Raw genomic sequence first — 20556 nt, 5'->3', positions numbered from 1 at the left:
CATTCATAATGGGCACATCAGGTGTGCAGACCCAGGAATTCAGCACAGGGATGTTGGGAACCCCTCATACAGTGGGTGTACAGATCCAGGAACTAGGCACAAGGATGGTGGGAACCCCTCATAATGGGCACAGCAGCTGAGAGGAACACTTATTTGTCTGTGATCCATGGATCATACCTGTTCCCATAGCAGGGAAGGCAACAGATGAGGCCTGTTGTTTCTCACACTCCTGCAGGACATCCAGGACAGTTTTCTTGATGGATGCTGGATTATTCGGTCCTACCACATGGAGAATCCATTTACACTGTGTGATGTTTCCAGAACTGGTGATGACGTATCCATTATGAGGTTGGGAAGCTGCCAGAAATGGAAACATACAACAGCGAGTACAGCATGGCCTTTATGGCATCTATGAACATCTATGAACCACAACAGCCCCAATGCTGGAGGCCCATTTCCCTTTATTCCCTTTCCTATTTATTTGCTGTGTTGTTCTGGTGCATTATCTGTAAGGGAATTCCTGTGGGACGGCCGGCTAATAGAAATGCGCACAGCAATCTCCGCAAAAGAGTGACCAGACGTGCGCATGCGCACAGAAATATGCGATCGCGCACACGCACAGTGAATGTTAGAGCCAGACGGACTTTTCAAAGGATTCTTCTGCCTGTGCTTAATGCTGACTGGTCTTCAGCTGTTCCCCTGTGTCCTGCTGCATTCCTTGTTGCTGACCCAGCTTGTTCCTGACTTGACTTCGGATTCCTCTCCTGCCTTGTTACTCGTTCCTGACCCCGGCTTGTTCCTGACCTGACTTTGGATTCCTCTCCTGCCTTGTTGCTCGTTCCTGACCCCGGCTCTGTTCCTGACCTGACTTCAGATTCCTCTCCTGCCTTGTTGCTTGTTCCTGACCTCGGCTCTGTTCCTGACCTGACTTCAGATTCCTCTCCTGCCTTGTTGCTTGTTCCTGACCCCGGCTCTGTTCCTGACCTGACTTCAGATTCCTCTCCTGCCTTGTTGCTTGTTCCTGACCCCGGCTCTGTTCCTGACCTGAGTTTGGATTCCTCTCCTGCCTTGTTACTCGTTCCTGACCCCGGCTCTGATCCTGACCTGACTTCGGATTCTTCTCCTGCCTTGTTGCTCGTTCCTGACCCCGGCTCTGTTCCTGGCCTGACTTTGGATTCCTTTCCTGCCTTGTTGCTCGTTCCTGACCCCAGCTCTGTTCCTGGCCTGACATCGGATTCCTCTCCTGCCTTGTTACTTTTTCCTGATCCCGGCTTGTTCCTAACCTGACTTTGGATTCCTCTCCTACCTTGTTGCTCATTCCTGACCCCGGCTCTGTTCCTGACCTGACTTCGGATTCCTCTCCTGCCTTGTTGCTCGTTCCTGACCTCGGCTCTGTTCCTGACCTGACATTGGATTCCACTCCTGCCTTGTTACTCGTTCCTGACCCCGGCTCTGATCCTGACCTGAGTTTGGATTCCTCTCCTGCCTTGTTACTCGTTCCTGACCCCGGCTCTGATCCTGACCTGAGTTTGGATTCCTCTCCTGCCTTTTTACACATTCCTGATCCCGGCTTGTTCCTGACCTGACTTTGGATTCCTCTCCTGCCTTGTTACACATTCCTGATCCCGGCTTGTTCCTGACCTGACTTCGGATTCCTCTCCTGCCTTGGTACGCGTTCCTGATCCCGGCTTGTTCCTGACCTGACTTCGAATTCCTCTCCTGCCTTGATTCTCATTCCTGACCCGGCTTGTTCCTGACCTGACTTTGGATTCCTCTCCTGCCTTGTTGCTCGTTCCTGATCCCTGCTCTGTTCCTGACCTGACTTTGGATTCCTCTCCTGCCTTGTTGCTCATTCCTCACCCCGGCTCTGTTCCTGACTTCAGCTTGCTTATGATTTGGTACCTTGATGACCCTGGCTATTCCTGTGACCTTGCTCCTGTCTCTGATCCTGTCCTGCTCGAGTGCCCGCCTGGCTGTCTACTATACCAGCTCTGCACACCATAAACCATTCCTGCTTCAAGTGTGCTGGGAGATCTGACACGTCACTTATCCTGATTCGGATGTGCAAGCGGAGTGCCCTTTTAACCCAGGTGGGATTCCGAAACATCGCATTCAGGCAACACCTGCTGGCACTCTTGTTCCCCTGGTCCTTCGGCACCCTCTGTTCCACTTCCAGCTGGGTCAGGGCTGGTGACACAAGTGAGGCCGACCTCGTCATTTCATTCTCCTATCAGGTACGTGACATTATCTCTTCTTGTACATACGCCAAACATTGACAAAAGAGAAAAATAATTCAACAATGGTCCAGTGCCGAGCTTTACCCTGTGCTGCAGCAGAAGATGCAACCGGTGGTCCAGCTGCTTCCAGAATCGCTTTGGAAACTCCTACAAATAAAAATATCAAACACAATGAGGCTCAATTTACAAAACCTAAACACAACGTGTAACTTGGAACTTTTACCTGGAAAAAACAATTGGAGAACAGACAGGATTGTTAATACAGAAGAGACGTACTATGTTCCTCCTGCAACAAAACTCCTCACATGCCTGAGTGCATATGCGTCTCAGTGTAATGCCATGATGAATGAACTCCCGAAACTTGGAGAAGTTTCTAGAAGCCAGTGGACAGGGGAGAAGATGGGGCTGATCTGCATACTTAGCGGAATCTGGCCAATCCCCAGGTAGGAGGACTGGCATGGTGCCTAGGTCAGCCCTTAAATACTAGAAAGCCTGGTCAGAAGGGGAGTCAGTTTAGAAGTGGGAGTGAGGAAGTGCTGCTGGTGTGGAGCCTGGGAGGGGGCACAGAGGAGGGAGGTCTGCCCACAGGTTGGAAAATGGAAAGAGGGACCTCCACTGTCCCACAGTCTACCGAGGCGAGAGAGCCTGTCATCAGGGAAGGAGCTAGCCTAGTGCAAGGCCTGAAAGCAGCTTCAGCAAAGCTACAGGAACAGGACAGTGTGAGCACTTCTACACCCCCCCCACAGAAGGGAGAGGGTGGTCAGGTGCACTACCCAACTAGTTCTCCTGGGACTACATTACTTGTGTGTCTTGTAAACCCTTGTCCAGGGATGCTCTCAAGACAACCAATTAGATGAGGAGATTTTTCATCTGGGGTCTGTGGAGGTTCATTGAAGATGAACCAAGATCATTTTATTATCTGCAATACCCATCTGTGTTCTATCTATGACTTGATGTTTTTACTCCTTAGCTTTGTTTTAGATTTCTTTATGAATTCTAAGCTATAATGTGATATTTGGATCTCAGGGTCGGGATGAATCACCTGTGTGTAGGGTGAAGTCTTGGTTGGAAGAATTTACAATGACTTTGGTCTTCTCTTTGGTGATATCGCCGGTCTTCACCTGATATGTGACAGATCCAATCTTCATTTCATGAACACCGAGTGACGGGTTTGTCACCATCCCAAAGAATGCTGCAAGACAGAGAGGACGTGATAATAAGCAGAGTAGGGAATAGAAAAAGGTTGTGTTCCCACCACCAATGGTCAACTGTTCATGGCAAGATTAACAATATTATGGCCTGTCAACTGCAGAAAGTTCAGTCTTCAGAACCAGGGACACACCAAGATAACTGGCCTTCCTCTATAATATTCTTATCCTCCTCCTGATATATTACACCCCAGATCTGACATATACCGGAGAGCAGACAATTATATCTCCTGAACCATTCAAGCAAATAGTTCATATTTCATATCTAACCGTTCCGCAGATGCGTCTGCATATTAATCTACTAGTGGCAAGGCTGCTAAATGCACCGAGAATAGGTTATAAATCATAAGAGAAGCTAGGAGAGTTTTTGGTCATAGCTTGGGTCTCCATCTACAAACTCCCTCCCCAAATGAGGCGATTGGGTACTGCTCCAGGAAGACACCCTGTGGTGTTGCTAGAAAAAGCAGGCTGAGTTGAGCTGTGAGAGAGAGTTCAAGATCTCCCTGCTTTAACATCGAAACTGACATTGGGGGAGATAGGAAATCCTTTTTGGCTCATGAAACCTGAAGCTGCTTAACCTAAGGCTTTTTGGCAAGTACTTAATCTACCTAAACTTCTTTCTGTTATCTCTTTGCTGTGCTATTGTTTTCTGTATATTTTGTTTATATATATATTGGTTACATCTTTTTCTGTAAATATTTTTATTGCACCCTTTTGACCTTTTAGTAATAATTCTTACTTTCTGAAAGTGTTGAACTGTTTCTAAAGCCCTTTAATGCAAACTACGAATTCCTTCCTCTGAAAAACGCTACTGTGTGGGTGTTTTAAACTTCGGTATATCTCTGCCTGCGGTGACCGTGGTATACCGACGATTATTCCAACATCATAGTGTTATTGCTGATATTGCCGAGTTTCCTATTTCTCTGTACAAAAAGGAGGTGGTGGCAGTGTGAAGGGTTAATTGCGTAATTAACTTGACCCAGTAACAATCGCTCCCAGGCTGCCGGCATCCAGGTTGTGGTCCATTTCCAGCTGGAAAATCTGTGTGCAGGGTGCAGCTGGGCGTGGCATTTTTACGAACGTGACAACATGGTTTTAGATTGGCTAGTCCTTTGGTCACAAGTTTGGTGAGAAGGGCTGGGGTCTGATGGCCCCTAGGCATGCATACTGCTTCTACAAACATTTTTTAAAGAATGGATCACTCTCAGGAGCTCATTGACTCCAAGCGTGGTCCCGTGATAGGTGGCCACCTGTGCAATAAGTCCATCCGTGACATTTCCTGGCTACTAAATATTCCACGCTCAACTGTTAGTGGGATTATAACAAAGTGGAAGCAACTGGGAACAACAGCAACTCAGCCACCAAGTGGTAGGCCACGTCACATGACAGGGCGGGGTCAGCGCATGCTGAAGCGCACAGTGCGCAGAAGTCTCCAACTGTCTGCAGAGTCAATAGCTAAAGACCTCCAAACTTGGTGTGGCCTAGAGCTGAGACTGTGAGCCAGGCCTCCTCCCCCGACATCAGTGCCTGACCTGACAAATGTGCTTCTGGAAGAATGGTCCAACCTTCCCATAGACACCCTCCTAAACCTTGTGGACGGCCTTCCCAGAAGAGTTGAAACTGTTATAGCTGCAAAGGGCGGGGCCAACTCAGTATTGAACCCTACGGACTAAGACTGGGGGGCCATTAAAGTTCATGTGTGTGGAAAGGGCGGGACCAACTCAGTATTGAACCCTACGGACTAAGACTGGGGGCCATTAAAGTTCATGTGTGTGGAAAGGGTGGGGCCAACTCAATATTGAACCCTACGGACTAAGACTGGAAGGCCATTAAAGGTCATGTGCATGGAAAGGGTGGGTGCCAACTCAATATTGAACCCTACGGACTTAGACTGGGGGGCCATTAAAGTTCATGTGCGTGGAAAGGCCGGCGGCCCAATACTTTTGGCAATATAGCGTATGTGGAATAGTTTGGGGAAAGAAGCTCCCTATAGCCCACATAGATTCATATTACATAGACGTACCTGATTCTGTCTCGGCTGTTTGTCTGTTGGTGACTCCACTAGTGGCACCATCAGTGCAGTTTGCCAGCTGACTTGTAAATGCCTGTACATACATAACACAAGAAAACACCAATTATATGGCAAGAAAACATACAGTACGTGCAATCCAAGATGTGACTGAGTTCCCAGGCCTTGGCAGGTGATAACAGGAGCAATCTGTAGGGTGGGCACAAAGCTGCAAGTGGGGCCCCATCCTCCCCTCCTATTCACTAATATAGGTACAAAATAAAGCATATCAAATGTAGACCGAGTCCTCCGCTGACTGTTTGAAGCATGCACCCGTAGTCTGGCGAACAAACTAACTCCCTCCGAGTGACGTTGCAGTCCCACCCCTACGCGTTACGCCACTGGTCACGTGGCTTCATCAGGGGGATTTGATAGGTCCGTCACTCTCCCATTGCCGGCATATATAGCTCGGCTCCGCCATTTTATTGACTATCTACAGGGGGCAGCCATATTGCTGGGGGCAATTCTGTTCTATTAACACTCTCTCCCTTTGCTACATTTGTTTCTTATACTGCATTAATCCTCCCGGAGGGATACATTGTGACATGATTCCACAGTCAGCGTGGATACAATCAATCTTTCTATATACACATCAGCCAATTTTTATACTTAAAAGTAAACGTGCAATAGTACTAACCTTCCCATATATAGAATATACAAATGTTTTATATTATCATACTTGAAAATAATAATACTAGGCGTAATATAACATTAAATAAATTTTAATTAAATAATTTTAAAATTAATATATATATCTCATGATAAATACAATGCAAAAAAATGGAAAATTTTAAAATTTGGAATTTTAAAATTTTATATATTTTTTATTTTTTATTTTATTTTATTTTATTTATTTTTTATTTTTATATTTTTCCATTTTTTGGCATTGTATTTATCATGAGATATATATATTAATTTTAAAATTATTTAATTAAAATTTATTTAATGTTATATTACGCCTAGTATAATTATTTTCAAGTATGATAATATAAAACATTTGTATATTCTATATATGGGAAGGTTAGTACTATTACACGTTTACTTTTAAGTATAAAAATTGGCTGATGTGTATATAGAAAGATTGATTGTATCCACGCTGACTGTGGAATCATGTCACAATGTATCCCTCCGGGAGGATTAATGCAGTATAGGAAACAAATGTAGCAAAGGGAGAGAGTGTTAACAGAACAGAATTGCCCCCAGCAATATGGCTGCCCCCTGTAGATAGTCAATAAAATGGCGGAGCCGAGCTATATATGCCGGCAATGGGAGAGTGACGGACCTATCAAATCCCCCTGATGAAGCCACGTGACCAGTGGCGTAACGCGTAGGGGTGGGACTGCAACGTCACTCGGAGGGAGTTAGTTTGTTCGCCAGACTACGGGTGCATGCTTCAAACAGTCAGCGGAGGACTCGGTCTACATTTGATATGCTTTATATTGAATACAACACATGTGAGTGTAATACTTGGAGATAATAAAGCCTACTTTTAAAAAGGATAAAACACCATGTTTAGAAATTTTTTCCTATATGTGGAGAGACGTATGGAGAGGAGAGTATAGAGGACTTGGATCCTCGTGAGAAGGGATCAATCCCAGAGCAAATATCAGTGATAACGGATATCCACTATTTTAAAGGAAAGAGTCTTAATCCAGCAGGTTCCATAGGAGGAGAACCAAAAGCGCATATAGCCTAATTATAGGCAGTTAAGGAGGTGAGAGTACATCTGCACTAATGGGAGGATTCACAACCAGTCACGGATTGAAGATTAATTAAAACACTAAGTTTAAGTCACTTCACAATTTTTTTATGTCATATGGGACACTGTTTTCACATATATATTAATTAAGTATTTATGTATATTTATTTAAATTATTTGAGTAATATATTTCTTTTTTATTATAAGTGATGAAATATTGATTCAGCTATTTTTAATCACAGATTCAGTTATTGTTTAATCACGGATATTAATTAAGATTTGATTTTTTAAGTAAAATAAGGGAATATTTTGCATGTTATTTGGTTAAAGCATTTATTGTATGATTTCTTCACTTATTTGCATATGGTTATAAGTTTAGGGTATGGATAAGTGATTATATGAACAAAAAAAATTTTTTGCTTAGGAGCGCAACACAATAGGATTATATTCAAAATATTTTATACACATTGGTAGTTATGTGTTAGGTGTCTGCGATCCTACCATATTAAGGACATATATTATATGTCGTATATTAGGGTGACTCTTTGATTTTGGCTCGCAAGATACTCTAATATTTTATAGGTACAAAAGACTTGTAAAGCAATCGATTTTTTTTGTGACGGGGTCATTGGAGCTCATACCTACTACTAGGTATGGCCACTGGACATACTACACATGCCCAAAAAATGTCATTGAAGTTAAACAGGATGTATGTAGTCAGGGCTGCTTTTAGAAACCAGGAGGCCCCTTACAACCAACCTGGCAGGCCCCCCCAAAAGCACAGGGCCCCATACAACCGACCATCAGTCGCCCCCCATCCCCACAAAAGAAACACAGTGTACTAGGCTTCAGTTATGAATGAACACAGTGAGTAATTGGTACTGATCACACATTGTGTTCATTCAGGAAAGGACGGGGCTGGTAAATTACTGGAACTGTAGCTGAAAGCTAGCGGGGAGGAAAAGAAGCCAACTTTATAGACACACGCAGGGGCGGACTGACTACTCATGGGGCCCCCGGGCAATAGGGGATCATGGGGCCCCTGTGTCCTTGCCCAAACTCAAAAAAACCTATGACAAAGGTACCAGGGGCATCTCATGGGGCCCCCTACTGACCCCGGGCCCTCGGGCAGTGCCCGAGTTTCCAAATGGTCAGTCCGCCCCTGATCACACAGGAGATTTATTCCAGTAATCGCCCTGCTCACCCTCCCTGCCCACATTCGATTCATTTAGCTGCCTGGGCCCCCCTGCTGGCCTGGGCCCTGTACAGGAGGACTGGTGGTACCCACTTATCCACGGCCCTGTATGTAGTAGATCCCGTTCTGCCCCGCTACCAACCTCCTCTAGCAATTCCTGACCTTCAAAATGACTGTAAATATAAAAGCTGTAAGAGCTACTGCTGTCATAAAGAATACCACATGACACAGTGTTTGTAAACACTGCTCAGGAGAGTCGGAAGCAGCTGTTCAAGTGAGTGGAACCACCAGGAGTGCGTGTATGGGTGCTGGCTTCCACAACCTCATGGATAGGCGTTTGAGCCAGACTGTCATCTGATGAGATTGTTGGACCTTGCCTGGGAGAGAGAGAGAGTGCTACAAGAAGTCCGGAAGACAGAGGGAAGACCTGAGTGTGCGGGGAGGAGGCAGAACCATTTCTGTTGTATTGATGTGATGCTGAAACCCTGGTGTGGGAAACTTGCTGTAAAGAACTTTCTGTTGAGTAAAAGTGGGCAGAAAAGTCCTTAAAGTTGACCAGTGGACAAGTCCTTGACAGCGCTACCCTTAACCTACTAGTGTAACGGAACCGACCCCAGACTGCGCTTGAGTACTCCCGTTAGAATGCCGCTTCCCCATCCGAACACCGACCACAGACACCACCGCTGACCATACAAGACCAGACAACACCAGTCTTGAAGTAAACCAGGAGGTAGACTACTTTATTTGAACACAGGTACAAGATATATACACTCAGGGGACAATCCCCCCTCCCTGCATAATGACACAGGGCGGGGCAATCTACATTTAGTAACAAGAGACACACAGGTATTCAAACTTCACACCAGCAGACAGTCCCATCAGGAGGGAGGGCTGCTGGAGACACCCCCCCACTAAGCTAATACACACAAACACATACATCCCATAATAGTTTGCTCCCAAGCAAGACACACAATAGAACAATGGGATGCAGCCACATAAAACCAAACAATCAACAACCCCCCACCCCACCTATCTCCTAAACATGTCTACACAGTCTGAGACAAAGCCCCCCCAATATTAGGACGGATCACCCTGTACCCCTAACAGGCACAGGGTGAATTACGCATAATAGGGATATGGGGAGCTGACACAGGGGTCTCCCCACCTCTCCAAAGTGAGCTGGGTTCCATAGGCCCCCCACCCAAAGTGACTCCCGTCACAACTAGCAGTTTGGTATTTGAGTTCCCCCTGTAACATAGTTTCATTACACTGGCCCAGAGTATCATTAAAAAAGAAGTAGGGATTCCCCCCCCCCCCCCCTATTAATACTTACCTAGGTGGACGTAGCATCAGTCTGATGCTGCATTTGTCCCCTGCCGGCTCTAAGGATGGGAACTCAGCAATCACATGGGTTAGTACTTGGTGGGTGAAGATGGGTCGGCGGGCATTGCTTTTTTTTTTTATTTTGGCGAGTCGGCGGTGGCGTGACAACGCTGGATGCCTTGATTGGTGATGGATTACAACAATGGAACCTTTTTTTGGCTTTTTTTTTTAAGCAAACGACTTGTCAAAGATTGTTGTGTTTTTATTCACATTTTGCACTTTTTTGGTGAATAGGTACCCCATACTCATTTACAAGGGGGGCGGGATCTGGGGGCCCCCTTGTTATAAGGGGATTCCAGATTCCGATAAGTCACCACCCACACCTCACGCAACCACAGCCCAAGGCTGTGGGTAAGAGGCCCCCCTACCCCAAATCACCCCCCCCATGTTGAGGGCATGTGACTTGGTATTGTTTCTGGGGGGGGTGGCGCTCGTTCATCCCCCCTTCTGCTGGCCTGCCGGGCCTGTGCTCAGATCAAGGGTCTGGTAGGAATTTAGGGTGGGAGCTACGCTCCCCCCTCCATTTTGGGGAGGTGGGGTTCTCCTTTAAAGTCCTACCAGGCCTAAAGGGCTTGGCATGGCATTTAGGGAGAACCCCATGCACTTTTTTTCTATATTTTTTACTCTGAGGTCCTTCCTAACCTACCTACCAGACCTGCTGCAGCAGGTTCTATACATTGTACAGATGTGCAACTTTTCAGGTAGCGCCCCCCCCCCCGGCCCCCATTCCTGATATTTAAAGGAATTTTGCTTTTTTTTACTTTAAGCAATGAAAAATTACTGCCCCTTTAAAAGAAGTACTTTTTGAAAAATTCCGGAGTCCCCATACCCCTTGTATGGCCAATAACTTGCATATACGCCTTCAAAACGGGCACTTTTGAATTTACAAGTTTGAGTCTCATAGACTTGCAGCAAGTTCAAAGTACGGCGTCCAAAATTCGAATGTTCGACCGTGAACTGAACAGGGGGGTTTTCGGCCCATCATTACTGCACAGTTCCAAGGCCAACACCACTTGGCAGAGCCAGATGTATGACACCAATGATCTTTATAGCTGTTTATAAGGGTGGCATTCTGAACATCGGCCACCAATGTGAGGGACATTTTTCCCAATGACCCCAATTAATTGGTTTTTGTAGGGGTTAGTCGAGACCTAAAAAATTATTTTAAAACTCTGGAGCAAAGAGGTTGAGGAAAGTCATCCCTAGACTAAGAGCATCACCATATACATGAGATCTCCTTTACCTTGATGGTGTCCCTGTCACTGGGGTGAAGGACCAAATGAACTTCTTGAAGATTCTGTACTTTGTTTCTGCAGCTAAACTGGAAAATCTCATCAAACATCACAAATGCCACCAAATCCTTTGGAAAGCTGAGATTGCCGGTTCCGATAGCTGGGAACGATATCGACGTCCGCCGGTTCTGCTCTGCCAGCGCCAAACAGTTCTTAGTAATCGTGCGAAGAATCTGAAACAGAGTCCAAGATTGAAGTGTAACCCTGGGCAAGTTTAAAAAATTTACATCATTCAATTAAAGGATTTATATAGATCCAACAGTCTGCTCAGCGAAGGGGACACAGTGCACTAACAAAACAATTCAAGAGAAGAGTTACTGATCCAATGAGTAATCGACGACTCTTGATGGATTGCATGAAGGTCAACTAGGTCTTGAATGCTCATGCAGATACTGCTGGCCAGTAACTCTCCAGATCCAACAATTAGCTTCTCTGCTCAGATTCACACAGGAAAGTTCTATATTGAGTCCAATCAAGGTTCCTCTTTTAACTGAAGCCCTGAGGAAGAGGGGAATTCCTTTGACCCCCGAAAAGTGTTGGATTTTTTTTTAGTACAAACGAATAAATAAATTTGGACTTTTTTATCCTTTGGTCTGGTGCTCCTTCCATTCGTGCATTTTTTTCTTGTAACTTGCTAGGATACCCTTTTGGGTAGGTGCAGCACGGTCTGGTGGCAGAAAGCACAGAGAGTACCAGTATGCCAACAACGATGTATTGCAGAATTTGTCAAACGGTACAAACAGGCCTGGTGGGGCTGTCAGCGATCCCGGCCGCTTGGAGGTGCGCGCATGCGCAGATCACCGACTCGTTCTAGCTGGCGAGCGCTGGGACTTGGGCGATCACAGCAGCGGCCTATTTAAACCAGCCCTGTGCATCTCAAAATCTTTCTTGATTCCTGTGTTCCTGTATGCCCTGTGTTTCTGATTGTCTTTTTGCCGACCCAGCTTGATCCTGATACCGTTGCTCTCTCCAGTCCTGACCCTTGGCTCGTCCTGACCATTTTCTGCCTGCTCCCAGTGCCTGATCTCCTGTTGCTGAACCCGGCTTGTGACCTGAAGATTCTTTGCCTACCGATCTGTACCGTCTGCTCTACTGTTACCAACCCGGCCTGTTGGACCCCGCTATACCTCTTCACATCTGGCTCCTACCTGCTCTCCGCCATTGGCGGCTGCCTTTACCACAGCTGGTGTTACACAGGGGTCGTGACCTGGTCTCAGGCTGCTTCAAGTCCATCCCCACCATCAGGGGCTCTGGTGAACCAGCAGACTGAGGCTTAGACTCCGCACCCTGAGGAACTCTGGCCAGTGGGCCACTAGAGGCTACCGTCAGACAGCTCAGGACAGGGGCACTTACAACAGTTCAGAGAAGAGTCAGCAGTCTGTGGATCCCAGCTATCACAAGGAGCAGTCCTGCCTTGCCGGTCCAACCCAAAGGGGGGCTTCCTTAAGAGGTAAATGTAGGCCCTACTCTTTCACTACTCCACTGGAACCTCTCCTCCTCTCCCTACCGCTAGAGCTGTTCCTGGCAGATAGATATCCTGTTCCTACTCTAACCACTATGATAAATCGCACCAAAACCCGGGGACATGGACTTAAAAAGACTGTGCATGACCCAAGATGGCCACCAGGGTCACCTAGATCCAACGCATCCAACCAAATCGGATCACTGCTCCAGGGGACCAAGGAGGTCATAGAGAAACATAGCTTCTCCTGACTTCCTCCTCCAGTTGCATTGTTGCTATGGTCAAGAGCCACCTGCAGTGGAGACTGTAGATTGCACCAGCCTACAACCCACTGAAGGGTACTCTGGTCTGTTGTGAGCTGCCTAACCTGAGCCAATGAGCTCTTCACATGTTTTTGCCCTCTCACTACTTTGTATGAACTCACATCAAAGCCCCAGCACCTCTAGGATGCTTTTTTTCCTACTGAAGAAGTGAGTTTCCAGGGATCACCTAGAGCAGGCATCACTAAATGGTGACCCGAACTGAGTGACAGTCCTATCCGGACCACTGTGGCTACTCCAGGTACCAGCCTGGGTGTCCTCCCTTGTGTCTTCCCCTCCTGTCCACTACCCCAGTCACCCTAACAGCAGGGCAGAGGGCAGGAGACCGGGCAGGTTTGGACAGAGGGCATAAGCTACTCAACTTTTCAAGTGAACAAGTTGGTGATTGGTTGCTAGGATGTTGGGCTGTCCTAGCAACTGATCACCCTCTTGTTAACATGTAAAGTTGGGCAGTTTCTGCTTGCCATCCAGACCTGCCCTATAATGAGCCGGGCCCTCTGATTCCTCCTGTACTGAATTGTATTGTCACTGTACTGTCTGCCCTCGTGTTGTACTGCGCTGAGCAAACTGTTGGTGCCATAGAAATCCTGTACAATAATAATGTCCTGCTGTGTCAGGTAGGACTGAGAGAGGCGGCTGTGATGGGAAGGGGGATGTAAAGGGGTCCTGTGATGGGAAGGGGGGATGTAAAGGGGTCCTGTGATGAGAAGGGGGATGTAAAGGGGTCCTGTGATGGGAAAGGGGGATGTAAAGGGGTCCTGTGATGGGAAGGGGGATGTAAAGGGGTCCTGTGATGGGAAGGGGGGATGTAAAGGGGTCCTGTGATGAGAAGGGGGATGTAAAGGGGTCCTGTGATGGGAAGAGGGGATGTAAAGGGGTCCTGTGATGGGAAGGGGGATGTAAAGGGGTCCTGTGATGGGAAGGGGGGATGTAAAGGGGTCCTGTGATGGGAAGGGGGGATGTAAAGGGGTCCTGTGATGGGAAGGGGGGATGTAAAGGGGGCTGAGGTTACTGAAATGAAGGGAGGGCTGTGATGTAATCATAGGTACTGTGATGTAAAGGGGGAGAACTGTAATGTGAAGGGGGGACTATGATGTGAAAGGGGGACTGTGATGTGAAGGGGGGACTGTGATGTAACAGGAAGGCTGTGATTTGTAAGAGGGAATAGATGACATTGTTGTAAAGGGGTCCTGTGATGTAAAGGGGGAGGCTGTGATGTAAGGGGGGTCTTGTGATATAAGGGGGGTCCTGTGATGTAAAGGGTACTAAGGAAACTGATGTAAAGGGTGAGGCTGTGATTGGAAGGGGAACTGTGAGTAAAGGACTGAGGACACCGATGTAAGAGGAGGGACTGTCATGTGAGGTTGTACCGAGCAGGGGCAGACTGACAACTCATGGGGCCCCCAGCAGTAGGGGATCATGGGGCTCCTGTGTCCTTGCCCAAACTCAAAAAAGCCTATGAAAAAGGTACCAGGGGCATCTCATGGGGCCCCATACTGACCCCGGGCCCTCAGGCAGTGCCCGAGTTTCCAAATGGTCAGTCCGTCCCTGGTACCGAGGACACCGATGTAAGAGGAGGGACTGTCATGTGAGGTTGTACCGAGGATACTGATGTAAAGGGGTGACTGTGATATAAGGGGCGCTGTGATGTGAAGTTGGGTACTGAGGACAACCAATGTAAAGTGTATGGAGATGTCATGCTGTCCCTCATCGTAGTCCCTAGCTACACAATACAGTTGCAAGAAAAAGTATGTGAACCCCTTGGGATTCCGTGGAGTTTTGCATGAATTGGGCATAAAATGTGCTCTGAACGTCATCTAAGTCACAACAATAGAAGAACACAGTCTGCTGAACATAATACTACACAAACATTAGATGTTGCCATGGTTTCATTGCACATAACATGTAAACATTCACAGTGCAGGGAGGAAAAAGTATGTGAACCTTTGGACTTAATAACTGGTTGACCCTCCTTTGGCAGCAATAACCTCAACCAAACGTTTCCTGTAGTTGCAGATCAGACCTGCACAACGATCTGGAGTCATTTTGGACCACTCCTCTTCACAAAACTGTTTCAGTGTAGCAATATTCTTGGGATGTCTGGTGTGAATCGCTCTCTTAAGGTCATGCCACAGCATTTCAATGGGGTTGAGGTCAGGACTCTGACTGGGCCACTGCAGAAGGCGTATTCTGTGCTGTTGCAGCCATTGTTTTGTTGAATGACTTGTATGCTTTGGGTCATTGTCCTGTTGCATCACCCATCCTCTGCGGAGCTTCAGTTGGCGGACAGATGGTTGTACGTTTTCCTGCAAAATGTCTTGATAAACTCTGGAATTCATTTTCCCATCAATGACAACAATCCGTCCAGCCCTGAGGCAGCAAAGCAGCCCCAAACCATGATGCTCCCTCCGCCATGTTTCACAGTGGGGATGAGGTTTGATGTTGGTGTGCTGGGCCTTTTTTTCTCCACACAGTGTTGTGTGTTCTTCCCAAACAACTCAATCTTGGTTTCATCTGTCCACAGTATATTCTGCCAGTAGTGCTGTGGAACATCCAGGTGCTCTTTTGCAAACTTCAAACGTGCTGCAATCTTCTTTTTGGACAGCAATGGCTTCCTCCGTGGTGTCCTCCCATGTACTCCATTCTTGTTTCATGTTTTCCTTATTGTAGATGTGTCAACAAAGATGTTAGCATGTGCCAGAGATTTCTGTAGGTCTTTAGCTGACACTCTGGGATTCTTCTTTACCTCATGCAGCATTCTGCGCTGTGCTCTTGCAGTCATTTTTACAGGACGACCACGCCTAGGGAGAGTAGCAACAGTGCTAAACTTTCTCCATTTGTAGACAGTCTGTCTTACCGTGGACACAGGAACATCAAGGCTTTTGGAGATACATTTGTAACCCTTTCCAGCTTCATGCAAGTCAACAATTCTTGATGGTAGGTCTTCTGAGAGCTCTTTTCTGCGAGGCATGGTTCACATCAGACAGTGCTTCTTGAAACCAGTAAACCCAAAACAGGTGTCAGCAACACATCCAATATCATCACACTGATTGGAGTCAAGGTTGGCTCACTCCTGGCTCCAATTAGCTCTGGGAGAAGTCATTAAGCTAGGGCCTCACATACTTTTTCCTCCCTGCACTGTGAATGTTTACATGTTATGTGCAATTAAACCATGGCAACATCTAATGTTTGTGTAGTATTATGTTCAGCAGACTGTGTTCTTCTATTGTTGTGACTTAGATGACGTTCAGAGCACATTTTATGCCCAATTCATGCAAAACTCCACGGAATCCCAAGGGGTTCACATACTTTTTCTTGCAACTGTATATTTCCCACCACACTCTGCAGGCCTGAAGTTACCGTTTCCGATGTCCCTTGTCCGCTGTCCCATTGAGGGGCCACAACATGAAGAACCTCTTGGCAGTTGAGATTGCAGCTGCTGGTGCTGAACACGGATCCTGGGGCCCCCTGAGTGCCGAGACTCACATTGTTCAGGAGTTGCTGCATATTAGATCCTGCCCGCCTCAGCAAGGCTTTGGATACGGCCCCATTATTCAGGTTCAGATCGGCTCCTACACTGTTCACAATGACATCCGTCTGCCATAGAAAGAGATGACAAACATTACCAAGTGATATTCATCGCAGATATCATTTCCTGACGGTGAATTGGTTTGAATTTGTTCCAGATCCACAAAGGAAGAGAAACACAACATGCAAACCATTGTAGGTGCTTATTATGATAAATATGTGATTATGAATATCCTCCTTCTACTGTTATATTTCCCAATTTGGGTGTGAATGTACATCTGTACACTACACTGCATCCGGGGTCTCCAATCTATAGCCCACTGCAAGATTTTAGTTGGCCTGGAACTAGGGTCAATGGACACTCACATGTGCCTTTAGGTCAGCCTATGGTCTCTGCTTCTCCCCAACATCCTCTTCAGTCTCCAGAGCAGGTTCGCCAGGGGGCACTCTGTGGGAGACTCTGATGTACGGGGGGAAATCTGTTGGGGTCTCTGATGTAAGGGGGCAATCTGTTGGGGTCTCTAATGTAAGGGGGGACTCTGATGGGGACCCAGACTTAAGGGGGGTCTCTGATGTAAGGGGGGACTCTGATGTAAGAGGGCGATCTGTTGGGGACTCTGATGTAAGTCGGGACTCTGATGGGGACCCAGACATAAGGGGGGACTCTGGTGGGGACTCTGATGCAAGGGGCAACTTTAATGGTAACTTCTGACCAGGGGTGGACTGACCATTCAGGCACTCTGGCACTGCCTGAGGGCCCGGGGTCAGTAGGGGGCCCATGAGATGCCCTTGGTACCTTTCATAGGCTTTTTTGGGTGTGGTTTGAGTGTGGATGAGGAGCCCCATGAACCCCTATTGCCCGGGGGCCCCATGACTTGTCAGCCCACCCCTGCTTTTGACATTGTTTCCCTCTCAATTGACTACTATGGGCCTTTTCCATTGTCTAAATATTCATTATGCATTGCTATCTCATGTCAATAGATATTGATGACCTTGAGATGTATGCCATCCATGTCAAAGATGTAACATATTTCCCATCAATGGAGCAGCAGCAGCAATTTATTTTTGCCTTCATTTCTATCATGCTTCTACTGTTGTCTGGGTCCAGGTGTGAAGATCCCCTTGATGTTCAGTGTAGGCATCACAGGGAGAGAAAATCCCCCAAAAAAAGAAACAAACACAATGTAAAAAAATGTTTAAAAGTACATTTGGAAAGGTTAGAACCTAAGTGAACCTAAGTGAATTTTCATTATCACATGCGATGTGTGGTCATGTGACTGACTTAACTCATGTGATTCGTGAATTGTGCCCATTGTCTGGGTCCAGTTGTGAAGATCCCCTAGTGTCAACGATGGTCACCATAATCAGAAAAAAATCTCCAAAAGAAGACACAGACAGCATGAAAAACAGATTTGGAAAGTGTTAGAACCCCTCATGTTTTATTGCTGTCTGGGTCATCGCCGGTCAGATTCCCCTCGCTTCCTACCATCAAATGTGGACAGCAAGAAAGGTGAATTTTCCCCAACATACGCAATAAGAAAGACTCAATGCATTCTAACCCTTCCTAACTCTATATGAATTATAAAACTCTTTGGTGGAGTCCCACTTTAGCAGGAAATGCTGGTGAATCTACATACCGAACAGTCCTCAATGTTCTTCTGAAGCAGCTTGATCTTCAGTCCTTCCTTGGTCACCACAGTGTTGTCATTACCTCTATTCACTGGCTCTGGTGGGTTCTGTGCCGCTCTTGTGACCGGCTGGGGTGCCATTGCTGTAGATGGCATAGCGCTCCTTTGGTTACCAAATTTGGCCTTTGTAACCTTGCAGAAAGCATTGACAGTTTCATCATTTATGTCCACAAGATGGATTCTCTGTAAAGTGCTCTGTTGTCCCGGCGTCTCTACGTAGTCCCGTATAGCTTCCACTATGTTTTCAACACATAAATTTAAGGGAAATCCAAAAATACCAGAACTGACGGCAGGAATCGCTATTGAACTGTGACTCTTCTCGGAGGCCAGCTGTAAACTGGTGGTAATTGCCCTCCGTAGAAGCCATTCACATCTGGATTGTGAATTTGTGTCCCATCGGGGACCCACAGTATGTATTATTTGTTTGCACGGCAATTTCCCTGCGTCAGTAATTACTGAATCTCCAGTGGACAATCTGCCATATGTCCTGATAATCTGATCGCAGTCATCTTGGAGTTTACGTCCTGCTGCATCCAGAATAGCTTTTGCCACACCCCCATTATGTTTCAGATCTTCATTGGCTGCATTAACAATGACATCTACGTTGTGACGGCACAGGTCATCTTTATATACATGGAGGGCCATTCCATTTGGAAGAGTTACTTGGAATTGGGATTTACCAGTTAGATCATTTTCTACATCGTTATCCTCTAAACATATCACACAATGGAATTTTTTCCTTGCGGTTGTAGCATGCACTTCTTCATTGACTCTATAAAACTTTTTGGCTCCCGGTTTCTCAATACGCAGAGTATCACTGTGAAGTGAGTGCAGAATGTTCTTAATGACATTTTCTGCCTCTTGAACCTTCACCCGCGGGCCTGACAGGCATATGCTGTTCTGGTTCTTTGTTACGTTTACATTTTTCTTTATCTTCTCCAAAATCTCCTTCTTTTCCTCCCAAATGAACGTCATCTTTGTTGAAGGCTGAACTGGAATTTCTGTCTCTATAGTAGTGTTCTTCTCCAGAAAGTCGCTGACTTGTTGGTAACACTTTAGAACATTTGAAGTCAGGCCGGTGATGACCACGTTGTCCTCCGTTCCAGAAGAAGATTCCTCTATCAGGACTGTGATTTCCTTTGCATTAGATACCTGAAGCAGATGTGACTGGAGACTTCTCCACTCAGGAGATTTCAGAAGACTTTTGTCTTCAACTAAAAGTTGTCTGTGAAGCAGTTTTTCCGTAATTTGCTTTTCTGCTGCTGTCAAGTCTTCCTTGGAATGAGCCATCAGTCTAACAATGTCATCCTCAATTTCCAGTAGTGCGTTAATGTTGTGATGCACAAAGAACATAGAGGACAGCTCCTCGTTATCGGTGGATTTCAGGAAACTGATGAGGTGTGGGTTCATCTGGATGGATTTACTCTTCATTTGTTGTTTGATGTTGAGTAGCTCACATTTGGCGGTGAGCACCTCATCTCTCAGTCCCGATAGACGGGCCTTCTTTGTTGGCACATCATAGTCAATCCTCAGCTCTGGAACCTGATCCAGGATCTGCTTCTTCAGGCCGTTGTTACACAAAATCTGATAGAAGACTGGAGACATAGATAATGTCTCAGTCTTAGTTTCTTTCTTTCTTTGTACTTGTTTAGCAGTTTTCTCTACAAGTTGTCTGAATGTCGGGTCAATCTTTGTAACATCCTTGGACATTCCAGCCAAGAAAACTTTCTCTAAACCAAAGTCAGGTTTGATGAGGACTTCATCATAGGTGGAGCTGCTGACTTGTTCTCTAATAGCTTCCCAGACTGACTGATCCATTTTATACTCTACTACTCTGAACTTTGATATGAGAAGTGAGAATTCGTTATAAACCTCTTCCTTCCATTTCGGTACAATCTTTGCCACAGACCTGCGATGGGTGGTCAAGGTAGGAGGGAAGATGAGTTGAAGGACAGGATTCTGGCAGTCTTGATTTGGCCATTTGATCTCACAGTGCTTATTCTTCATCTTCACATCTATGTTGTTCTTTTGTCCTACATTATTACAGATATGTTGCAGTATGTATGGACTGATATTAAACTCTATAGGCTTTGGTATTTCAATGCAAGGTCCATCCTTCCCATACAGTGTAATATCCAACAATGGGTAGTAAGGGTATACGGATATCTTTTTCTTGGAAAACACATGATCCTTCTTCAAAACTCTTTTGACATCTGGAAGAGAAGGAAACAAGCAGAAGGTTCACAATGAGGCTTAACATAACGCACGGGTGACGCAACAATACAATGTAGTAGCTTAGTGGCTGTTGTTGAGGCTTTAGAGTAAGGTTACCATTTGTCCTCATTTACCGCCATCCACGACCTCTTTGTTTCCCGCTCCCTCAACCTCCTAGCGATTACGGAAACCTGGATCCAGCCCACTGACTCTACCTCCCCTGCTGCACTCTCCTACGGAGGCCTCGCCTGGACCCACTCAC

The 20556-nt window shown here is 46.3% G+C and overlaps 1 protein-coding gene across 1 annotated transcript in view; it reads right to left on the bottom strand.

Annotated features, from left to right (window-relative positions):
• LOC149434578 (protein mono-ADP-ribosyltransferase PARP14-like) overlaps positions 1-20556 on the bottom strand; it is a 60449-nt gene that overhangs the window by 14740 nt on the left and 25153 nt on the right. The window contains exons 6-12 of the mRNA XM_089663620.1: positions 18030-20293; positions 16225-16461; positions 11034-11255; positions 5469-5550; positions 3280-3429; positions 2322-2384; positions 178-357 (exon numbers count right to left, since the gene is read on the bottom strand). Of these exons, the coding sequence (XP_089519746.1) occupies positions 178-357; positions 2322-2384; positions 3280-3429; positions 5469-5550; positions 11034-11255; positions 16225-16461; positions 18030-20293 (3198 nt within the window). The remainder of the gene's footprint in view (positions 1-177; positions 358-2321; positions 2385-3279; positions 3430-5468; positions 5551-11033; positions 11256-16224; positions 16462-18029; positions 20294-20556) is intronic.

The sequence above is a fragment of the Staurois parvus genome, unplaced genomic scaffold, assembly GCF_062004578.1.
Source record: "Staurois parvus isolate SC_StPar_1 unplaced genomic scaffold, SC_StPar_1.0 ptg001732l, whole genome shotgun sequence".
Taxonomy (NCBI): domain Eukaryota; kingdom Metazoa; phylum Chordata; class Amphibia; order Anura; family Ranidae; genus Staurois; species Staurois parvus.
Note: the sequence above shows the minus strand (reverse complement) of the source record. Positions and strands in the feature narration are given on the sequence as shown.